We start from the raw sequence: 11,551 nt of genomic DNA, 5'->3' as shown, positions 1-11,551 counted from the left end.
GGAGTCCGCAAAGCTTCCAATACAATACAGTCATCTCTATTATAATGCAAAACAAGTTCATAATTAATTTTCAATCATTATTTCAGTGTAAAATCTTCATTAAAGAAAATTCCGCGAAAAAATGTTATCATCTTTGGTCCCTACACTTGGTGACGTCATATGTATGCTTCCGGCGTCAAACGTAAATACAAGGCGTTTTCTGGCTTCTGCGCCGCTTCAAAATTAATTAAGAATTGATAAAAAGAAGATGTTTAGGTGCAACATGTTTTTTTGGCTGACTATTGTAGAAGTTGCATGTCAATACATTCAGTAATTCAAAATGTCGACTTCCTTAGTTACAGACAAGGAGCTAGAGAATTGTTCGCTAACTGTCATCCAATCAGAACCATTGATACAAAATAATTGCATTATAATTCGTATTTAATGTTTCCTCAACAGATGTACAACGCAATGTAATGTTAAGTAATGTGTGTTTCTGTATACCTTTGTTGAACTTAGGCGATACAGTGTACCAGACTAAAAAAAAACATATACAATATAAAGTCGAAAGTATGATAAAACACTTTATGTTTATTTACAAGATCAAACAATTTAACAGAACACCATTAAATGATAATAGGAAACACTAAACTAAACTTAATAATCTTTTATTAATCATGCTTATGAAACCTTACTAGTTTATCAAACAGATAAAAAAATATGTTGTCGGTCCGGGACGATACACTATCATCGTTAAGTGTCGTTTGTACTTATCAAACTTATATTTTTGTATGGGGTTATGTTATGGGGAGATAGATTTTAAATTCAGATATTTGGTTAATTAATGACATTTCAATCAAGAAAAAATAAAACACGTATTGTGTATTATCTGTTATTAAGGTATAACAGTTTCGAATATAGTTGCATTCGGACAAGATAATGCTATTGCTATCTTATTCACACTGAATAAGAGGAGCTGTGTGTTCTTCTGTAAGACTATTTACAGGTTCCGATCCCTCATCCATATCAGGTCTGATAGAAACTATAAAAAAAAATAGTTGACATTATTAAATTATACGAGAAAAACAGCCTTAAAACTACCAAAACGACATGTGTCATACAGGTGACGTCGTCCTGGTCATATAAATCACGGGATCTGTTTTGCTTTTCGCCCCGGTAAAATGCAATCATTGCCAGTTCGTATTGGAAATATTGGCCATATATTCACATCATTGTCAGTTCGTTTTTGAGATATTGGCCCTATATTCACATCATTGCCAGTCCGTATTGGAAATATTGGCCCTATATCCACATTTGATACATGTAATACAGCATTTTACAGTGTTCTGGTTTCTGTTTGAGTTATTTCGCAAATCAAACACATAACATAAACAGGAGATGAAATAAGATTTATTATTTAGACATGTGTCTTAAACGGATAACTATTATATACTATTTTATAAGTATTATAGTGTTAGTAGCTGGCTATTTCTATATTGGAACTGGTATAGATTATTGGTCAGCTGTATTGGTCCTCGACCCTACGGATTTCGAGGCCAATACTGCAAAGCTTGAATCTATACCAGTACCAATACAGAAACAGACAGCTACTAACACTATAATACTTATAAAATAGTATATAATAGTTATCCGTTTAAGACACATGTCTAAATAATAAATCTTATTTCATCTCCTGTTTATGTTATGTGTTTGATTTGCGAAATAACTCAAACAGAAACCAGAACACTGTAAACCTTTGCTAAAGATGTTCGCTCCTCTTGTTTTAGATTTTATTCCAGATGTTCGGAATCCTCTGGTTTAACCATGTAGTATCAGTACCAAATTTTCCCCATTGACCCGTACTTTTCTTTTTATAATCTGATTTCATTTAATTTAAGAGGTCTTCTGTGAAAATCTTATCAAATCCTTGTTATTTTTTCATCACTTTTGAATGGAAAAAGGCACCAATGTCAAGCGTACGAAAAATCGAGAGAGAATTACTTTATGAGAAATTTTTAAAGGCGTTTCCCTCGAAATCAACCACACCAACCCAATCGTTTTGATGCTTTTTTTAATTCCTGTATTTCCAAACAATCAATTTATAACAGCCTTTATAAAACATTGTTATTTTGAAAAAGAGTAGAGTACATCCTTAAATACATAAAATCCATCTAGTTGAAAAAAAATAGGCATCCGGTTCTTATGTATTATCATTTAACATCACCAATGCAGTCAAATTAATTAAACAAATTAACCATGTATCAAATCTGATAATAATGACTAAATTAAATTACTTTTCAATCAAAATTAGAAATGCTAATCACAATTATTTGTATTTTACGGTTTTTTTATGTTATTTATTGCTCATTTTCTATCTGATGCGACATAATTTTTTAGTATAATTCTACAGCGAAATGTTATCTTAAATATAATTGTTACAACATATTTACAGGTTTGTGAAAGGTTAAATGGCTGTCATAAAACAAACATTTGTAATCTAGTGACTATCGTTGTTTTCTATCTGCCACACTTGATATCCATATGTTTTGTTAATTTTCATACGTTGTTAATTTTTATCAGGCCGTGAGTTTTCTCATTTGAAATGATTCACTTGATAGCCTGAAACCATTGATAGCTGATGATGTTCATTGTTAATCAGTTGTTGAAACTACGGTGTATGGTGGTATTTTTGTATTAAACCGGCTTTAAAAGCAATCACACCACCATACTAAATCACAAGATTTACTGACTTGAGGTAGGAATTATTTTCTGTATTAGACAACTGCAGAGTGACAAGATCATCGTATCTGAATAGTCATAGTATCGTCTTTACAATAATAAAACAAGTCTTATGATATATAGTATAGATTTGTTTTCACTTCAATCTCACTTTACATGACAAATATGTCAATAGTGAAGATTGCAACTTTGATATACATGATGCAGGAGACCAGATATGTTTATCATTTAACTAAACAGATAAGCAGCCTAACTATATAAAACTTACCCTGTACACTTTCACTCTGGTTTTTAGGTCTACACAAGATACAGGAACATAACAATAGTTCACTTACAGAACATTCTGCCGAGAGACCTCCTGCATCTACAAACACGTACATATATGAAATTAGGTATTAATATATAATAAAAAATATAATTGTAACTTTGCAAAATCCTTTAACTTTCAAGTACACACATTTATGAATAAAACAAGAATAAGAAATGCAAATACGTTTTTTTATAAAACATCTCTACATGTTTTCATTTGACTTTAGTTTACCAAACTGTGTTCAAATAAGTGTAGACACGCATTATTATTGATTTATTTACACATTATCATAACTGAAACCGAATAAACAAAACGAAACCAAAAAACGATGTGTTTAGTGAACTTTATTTCATTAGCTTGACTATGTATAAAATCGGAATAATTTTTAGAAAACCAAGACCAAATCATCACATTACAATGGGTTGTCTATAGTCGTATTAAATAGTTACCTTTGTGTCTTTGGTAACTTTATATTCGCCCTTCATTTAATGTCAGACTTACTTATGTTTCCTGGTCTGTTTGTTACACATGCGCAACAGTATCTACCGCTTCGTTTTTTTCTTTGACGACAACATATGCACCAATAAACGATCAATCCGCATAAGACCAAAAATCCAGCAGCTCCACCTGATACACCAGCAATAACATCGTCTTTTTGAAAAGGAAATCAAATTAGAACATTCTTTATTGAACATTATGAAATAATGAAGGCACTAACTAGACATCTTACACATGTTATCGTAATTGCTGGCACCCTCAACGGAAACGGGGTGATATTTTGTTAATCTACGTTTTTATTCTTATTTTCATTCTTCAACGCATTATGGTTCTTGAAAATGAATAAACCATTGTTTATGGAACTGTGCAATGGTGTAAAACACTATTTGCCATAGTGCAAGAGACGTTTGAATGATAAATAAAAGTATTTGTTACCATGGATACAGCAAAAATGCCCCAAAATAAACAAAAATACTAAAAAGTAAATTAAATTTCATAAAGGGTTAATTGGTAATTGCCGATGGTACAATGTAGAATTAATTTCAAATTTCCAAATGGTTCTATTGACATAGAAACAGTAAAAAAGCTCTAACATGTAAGACATTTCCCAGAAATGGTAGTTGACATGTATGGATTAGTCATTTCACTTAAGGTTGATCACAAGTATAGACTTTTTGAGACAGATTTTATTATATATTGCCAAAATGAAGATTTAAAAATGCTTTTTTAAATATATAATTAAAAGTACGGGTAACCGTCTTATTTTTCATGTCGTTGAAAATTGCCTAGCTTTGGTTCGATAATTCATGAAAAAAAAACATTTTTTTTTGTGCAAACAAACAATTCTATGAGATAGTGTTATGAAATAAATTGTGAGAAGATAGGCTTTATAATGTTTAAAGAAAATTTAAAAAAAATGTCTTGTTGCAAGTAAAAATTTAAAAACAAACTTATTTTATATTGTATTATTTTGATTTTAGTTTCTTGTGTAGAATTTGGAAATTAGAATGGCGTTCATTATCACTGGACTAGTATATATTTGTTTAGGGGCCAGCTGAAGGACGCCTCCGGGTGCAGGAATTTCTCGCTTCATTGAAGACCTGTTGGGGACCTTCTGCTGTTGTTTTTTATTTGGTCGGGTTGTTGTCTCTTTGACACATTCCCCATTTCCATTCTCAATTTTATTATTATTTGGTATGTTAAAAAAAAAGAGGTATCTCCATTTTAAAGACTCATTTGAAAACAAATTATTTTCTAAAAAAAAAAGATAATTGTTTAAATATTTGGAAGTATACAATAAATTACCAAGTTTTCTTTATATGAAAAAACGGTCCAAATATTAAATTGCAAATCTGTCTCCTTTGCAGATTTGGGCAAATAACTTGACCGAATTGTACTGTGATTGTGCAATCCAGGATGTCGGTTTGCCATGAATCTACTTAAGCATTTACAAAATGACTGCCATAGCCTTTGAAAATGGATGAGTCGTATCTTCTATTGCTCTCGATGGCATCTAGTTGTAGATGTAATTGCACATAACTGAGAAAAACTTTTACATCAACGTAGTCTTAACTCAATCAATACCAACTGGTCAGTCAATTCAAATGTCCCTATTAAATTGTCAATTTTAAAAATCTGTTTGAAAAAAAGGTTAAGGTAAACAGCAACACTCATAGTCAAGTCACAGTAAAACAGCTAAAATCGGCTGGGCACCTGCCAGACAAAACTAATTAGTTTGCATATTCGTAGTGAAATGTAGGTTATATAAAGAACTTACGCCATATATGGATATACTTACAGTGATATTCTACTTTTGTTTTAATTTCAAACGTAAAAGTATCATTTAGTTTGTCTGGTATAAAGTCCTCGTGTGGTATTTTAATCTGTTTGTTGTATCCATCATGTTGTTTAACATTTTTCTTTACTTCGAAGGAAACATAATCGACATAGTATATCCAATTTGAAAGAAAATTGTACTCAGGGTAAGGATCCGTATTGCAATCTTTACCTTTAATCTGAAAGTTAACAGAAAAGTGTTCAAAATACAATTTGTAAATACTACTAAACATAAACAATGTAAGGTTATCATTATTACAAAGTTCAAAAAATCAGTCGTACACAACGTTGTGTAATGTTATTAAAACACTGTACACGGTATCGGTGTTCTATAAAACGAGAGTTTCGTGTCATTCGAAATGGCTTCGTATACACAGGGTTCAGTTATTGTTTGTAGCAGTTGATGTAACGGAATTGTGTAAAAAGAATAATTGTTTGTCTATTCTGTCGTTGCTCGTCAGTTTTTTCCACGATGTTTGCTGTTTCTATGAGACGCATCAATGCTCATGGTTGTATTGCTCCACTTGTTATCCCTTGTTTTAATGGACGGTTTACAATAGTGCATATACAGCGTTATCAATATTAAGAATTCGCTTGCATAATTTCCAAAACAAATTAACATCATTCAATGTGTTTATTGTTCTCAAAAGTTAATGAGACAAGTTACGACTTGAAGTCATTATTAATCTATATCGTAGTAATATCAGAACTTCAATTTGAGCACGTGAAAAATATAAAAAAAAACAGCTTCCGTGTACATGTACCTGACATGGTGTAAATGTTAACTTTACTTGTTAAGACTATCAATCACTAAAATTGATAACCAAATTTTTTTAAGTGTTATGCAAAATATTATTGTGTTTCAAATTACCTCGCCATTATTGTTGAAGTTGTTGGTATCACTGTATTGGGTGACATATATGTTGTAATAAAGCATACTTTGGCATTGAGGACTGTCAAAATGCAGTTGTCTTACGAGCATGCGATATCTGTAAAACACTGATTTAGGAGTTGTAAACGACATGTGCGTACAATCGAGGCGGCTTAAATCCCCTTCAAACTTCATTAAAGCTTTGGTATTTTTATCAACAACATACGTCGGTGCATCACACGCATCATTTGGAAATGAATCTAACAAAAATGCATTATTAGTATTAAGCACATTTTAGACAATAACGACAGAAAATATAATAATTCACCAAATGCTTTAGTATCTAATAATTGGTCATCATTTTGCAATATAATAGACGTAAAGCAACCAATCCATTATATATATAAGAACAGACAACCTGAACGACATTTAGCATTACACTTGTTCACATTAATCTAAGTAAATTAAACTGCTGTACGACTTGTGAATATGTGTGACAAATCCATAATTGTGTAGTTATGCAGAGATACATACAAATCACAGCGTTCTATAAGCTCTATAGCATAACCCATTGAACTGTAATGCTCATTTTACTTGTCAAAATAATTGCCTTTATTAACATCAAACGGAAATACGTCAAAAGTTTTACTTTTCAACTGTTTTCTTAGTGGCATGAGAGAGATATGGGTTACCAAATGTACATTAAGGGAAGCAAACTCTGTTGTTATTCTGTAAGTCCAGCAGCAATGTAATATTAGATAATTTGATGAACAATGCTTTACTGAATGTTATCATGTCATTATTTTTTTTATATTGACCTTCAAATTAAAGATACTAAATGTGTGTTTGGTCTTTTTTATAACATTACTTACATGGAAGACAAGTTGGTCATTATTTTAATTTCTTACGACAATAGTATGATTACAGAAGATGTGTGCAATTTGTATGTTATCCAAGCCTTTGTAATCTCTAACTATGAGTCTTGACTTCCAATTTTATAATTTGTAATATTCCATTGTTTGCTTTTGCAGCTGCGATTTAATTGGTATCGACTAAAATGTATGTAAATGCTGCTTAAAATTCATGATCGAAATGGTTGAATTTTATATATAGTTTAGAACATACATGTCACTGAATTTTTGCTGAAGCAGACATCTTGAATGGCTACCAATATTGTCATGAGAACTGTCACGTCTAATACTTGAAACGCCATTGTTTCTGAAAGCAGATAGAAAAACGTCATATTGATAAATTTATTTTTCAAGTATTGACTTATCTGAATATAACTTACATACACAGACTTTATTACACGCCCTCAGTGTATGTGTAGAATGTTGGTGAAGCAGGATAACACAAAACAGCGTCTCGTGCTTTGCTGAAGAAGTCAACAGAAAATACAAAGACCTTGCTGAAAATATCCAAATCAACTTAAATAATATTCAATGTCAAGCTATATTGTTAAGCCTCGGTCACACCTTACCGGATAGCTCGAACGGATGCCTAACGGATAAAAAAAGTTATCTGTTGACAAAATTTGTATCCGTTGGAAGTCCGTTGGTGTACTATCGGACATGTAACGAATGCCTTACGGACACACAACGGATATTGAACGTACGTGAAATGGATACGTTCTGGACAGAACGGACGTCGAACGTACATTCAACGGACGAGTACCGGATAAAACGGACACCTAACGGAAGTGTAACGGATAACACGGATGAACAAAATAATCTGATAATTAAAGGCAATAAACCATCTAAAAATTAAAGGCAATAAATAATTCGAAATTTCAATTGGAATTTGTCCGTTTTACATCCGGTAGGCATCCGTTTTATCCGTTATCCATCCGTTAATGTCCGTTTCACATCCGTTTTATCCGTTAGTCGTCCGTTAGGCGTCCTGTAGATGTCTGTTGGTGAGTTGGTCTACCGGATCTCCAACAGATGCATAACGGACACGTAAAGGATACAAAAAGGACGAGTACCGTACAATACGGACGCCTAACGGACGCCTAACGGAGGTTCAACGGACATGTTATCCGTCGGACGTCCGTTGAAAGTTTTGAACATGCTCAAAATTTTCCACAGGACAGAACGGACTTCAACGGATAAAACGGACGCTTAACGGACATGCAATGGATATGGACGGACGCCTTATGGATAAGAACGGACGTCTAACGGACATGTACGGATTGAAAAAAAGTTATCCGTTAGACGTCCGTTCGAGCTTTCCGGTAAGTTGTGATCGATGCTTGAGCTTTAGGTTCTACATGTACTTAATATTAAGATTATAGTTTTTTTTACGAAAGCCTCCTACCTTTGTATAACGTAAAAACCTCTTGTTAATAACCAAAGTCAATATATTGATGTGTTATTTTGTATGATCAGATAGGTTTAGTCTATGTTCATAAACCTAAATAAAACCACTCTTAATATATACACCAATCAGTTCCAATCAGGAAGAAATCTAACTTACAAATGAAAAGGACACTCTTTGTACATTTTAACATTGTAATATAATCTTCAACTCAGGGGGTATTATTTAACGAATTATCTATACAGTAGCTCACACATGACTGATTAATAATACTGTTGTGGGTTTTTTTTTTTTTTTTTAAATTCATATGTAACAAGAGCTTAACAAAGGTAATCCGTAAAACATGAAGTTAACCTAGTTAATATTTTTTTGCACTTTAAATGTTTTCAACATGTTGAAATGGGTATTGTGTTTTAGTTATTTACTTGTATACGTTTCATGATATAACAAATTATATAAAGGTCCGTACCATTAAGATATGTCTAAAGAGAGCAATTGACATAGACATAAAACAACCTTTATTAAACCATGTCTATAATGTTTATCCTCACATTCGTCATCCTTTGTAATTGTTCTTATAAAAGTTTTAGTTTTGGTTTATTTATAAATGCTATTCTAATCCATTTTGTTTAAGTTTATATTTTTTTTAATTATTATGTTAATTTTTTTTTTATGTAAATGATAAGGATTTGCTTTATTCAGAAATGCCGTTCTAATCAATTTCGTTTAAGTATATTTATATCATCATCGGCTTAGTGCTCTCAAAGGATAATAATTTGATTAATGTATAAAAACATGCAGAGGCAATACTAATTTATAGTATGATTTTAGGTGAATTGTGTTTTCGTTTAATGCACTTTTTCGTTGCAAATCCACTGTGAACACTCCATACCGATAATTTCTTATACCTATACTAAACCTTTTGCAACTGAGGTTTTCAATTACAAATTACAACTTTAAAATTTTGATGGATTCAGTCGAGGATTATGCTAGACAATGGGCCCTAGCGCGAGAAGGAAGACGTAGACACTCTTTCCGAATGGATTAAGGCAGTGAGGTCGTTGATACAAATCAGAATTAAAAAACTAAATGGGTCCATCAATGCTCATACTACGTCAATCTTCAAAGACCTAAATGTTGCAAAACACCTATCCGACCTCTATGAAAAATATGTTGTTGTCCCCACTGATAAAGCCCAAAATAACATCGTTTTTGTGTGTAAAAGTCATTACTGCTTGATAAACGAATTAGGTATTAACAATTCACTTGGAAACTCAACATATACCATCACGACACTTACCAAAGAGGAAATCCTGGATAATCATAGGTCTGTTCTATGTTCCTTTGGTTTTCAAACAAAGATGAAGAACTGGATCTTCCATCACTGTATTGGATACCTAAACTACATAAGTGTCCTTACAAACAACGGTATATTGCTGGGTCTTCCAAGTGCTCCACAAAACCTCTTTCTAAATTATTAACATCCAATTTATCAGCAATCAAAGACGAGCTTCAAAGTTATTGTGAAACTGCCTATTCTAGAGCTGGCGTGAATCAGATGTGGATACTTAAAATTCCAAAGATCTTTTTGAGTACATACAATTTAACTCTCTTTCATCTTGTAACAGTATTTAAACATTTGAATTTTCTACTCTTTACACAAATATTCCACATTCCAAACTAAAAGACAAATTGAAAGGGTTGGTATTACTTTGCTTCATAAAAAAGAATGATCAACGTAGATACAAGTATCTTGTCTTAGGGAGGGATAAATCCTACTTTGTAAAGAATCATTCTGATTCAAACAAAAAATTCCCTGAAACTGATATTATCAAGATTCTTGATTTCTTGATTGACAATATATTTGTTACGTTCGGAGGACGTATTTTTCAACAGACTGTCGGCATTCCAATGGGAACAAAATGTGCCCCTCTACTTGCCGACTTGTTGCTTTATTATTATGAGGCTGACTTCATGCAGGGATTTCTTAGGAAGATAGATAAGAAGTTAGAAATATCCGTAACTCTACTTTCCCCTATATTGATGATGTTCTTCCACAAAAAATTCAAAAGTTGGTGACTATGTGGAATGCAGCTATCCCATCGAACTAGAGAGAAAGGATACTACAGATACAGTTAAGTCGGCTTCATATCTTGATTTACATCTAGAAATTGACAATGAGGGTCGGTTGAAAACAAAACTTTACGACAAAAGAGATGATTTCAGCTTTCCAATTGTGAACTTTCCATTTCTAAGTAGCAACATTCCAGCAGCACCTGCATACGGGGTATATATCTCCCAATGGATACGATATTCCCGTGCTTGCATTTCCTATCATGATTTTCTTGATAGAGGGTTACCAAGAGTTCCAAATGTTGCAGTTGAAATCATCCCTTCGTAAATTTGACGACCGCCATCAAAAGTTGATTGACCGTTATGAAATAACCGTTTCACAAATGATATCGGTTATGTTCCTTACGTCGCAACTACAATCCACTTCCCTTTCATGTATGTGACCTACCGAATTAGACTATTTACCGGATTTGTAATCACATAAGCAACACGACGGGTGCCACATGTGGAGCAGGATCGGCTTACCCTTTCGGAGCACCTGAGATCACCCCTAGTTTTTGTTGGGAGTCGTGTTGTTTATTCTTTAGTTTTCTATGTTGAGTCATGTGTACTATTGTTTTTCTGTTTGTCTTTTTCATTTTTAGCCATGGCTTTGTCAGTTTGTTTTAGATTTATGAGTTTGACTGTCCCTTTGGTATCTTTCGTCCCTCTTTTACTGACTTTTTAGTTAAACCGTTTCTATGTAAAGTCAGTGTTCTTTAGAAAAAAAAACCACTTCGTTTTAATCAGAAGTTAAATTACATTGTAAGTTAACTTAAAGTTATTTGTATACATGTTGCTTCATGTGTCAATACAAATGAAATAAGTTTAACACAGTAAAATTTAAAAGTGCACTTTATATATCTATTTTCTTTTGAGTAACCTTTGTG

At 32.5% G+C, this 11,551-nt stretch overlaps 1 protein-coding gene across 1 annotated transcript; it reads right to left on the bottom strand.

Moving 5' to 3' along the window:
• Window positions 1-538: 538 nt before the first annotated feature.
• On the bottom strand, window positions 539-8,691 carry LOC134695091 (uncharacterized). The gene is made up of 7 exons (XM_063556283.1): window positions 8,550-8,691; window positions 7,359-7,451; window positions 6,234-6,493; window positions 5,325-5,541; window positions 3,530-3,679; window positions 2,987-3,082; window positions 539-1,021 (listed from the first exon to the last, which is right to left on the bottom strand). The coding sequence occupies exons 2-7, from the start codon at window positions 7,444-7,446 to the stop codon at window positions 933-935; spliced, it is 900 nt and encodes a 299-aa protein (XP_063412353.1). The 5' UTR covers window positions 7,447-7,451; window positions 8,550-8,691; the 3' UTR covers window positions 539-932.
• Window positions 8,692-11,551: the final 2,860 nt, after the last annotated feature.

This window comes from Mytilus trossulus, chromosome 13, assembly GCF_036588685.1.
Source record: "Mytilus trossulus isolate FHL-02 chromosome 13, PNRI_Mtr1.1.1.hap1, whole genome shotgun sequence".
NCBI lineage: Eukaryota > Metazoa > Mollusca > Bivalvia > Mytilida > Mytilidae > Mytilus > Mytilus trossulus.
The sequence above is the reverse complement of the archived record's forward strand: the minus strand, read 5'-3'. Positions and strand labels throughout refer to the sequence as shown.

Excerpts from the sequence above, each read along its gene's own strand:
- LOC134695091 (XM_063556283.1), bottom strand. The coding sequence starts at position 7,446 with ATGGCGTTTCAAGTATTAGACGTGACAGTTCTCATGACAATATTGGTA. Across the intron at positions 5,542-6,233 it reads ACTTCAACAATAATGGCGAG|ATTAAAGGTAAAGATTGCAA; the intron begins GTAATTTGAAAC and ends GTTAACTTTCAG. Across the intron at positions 3,083-3,529 it reads AAACAGACCAGGAAACATAA|ATGCAGGAGGTCTCTCGGCA; the intron begins GTAAGTCTGACA and ends ACGTGTTTGTAG.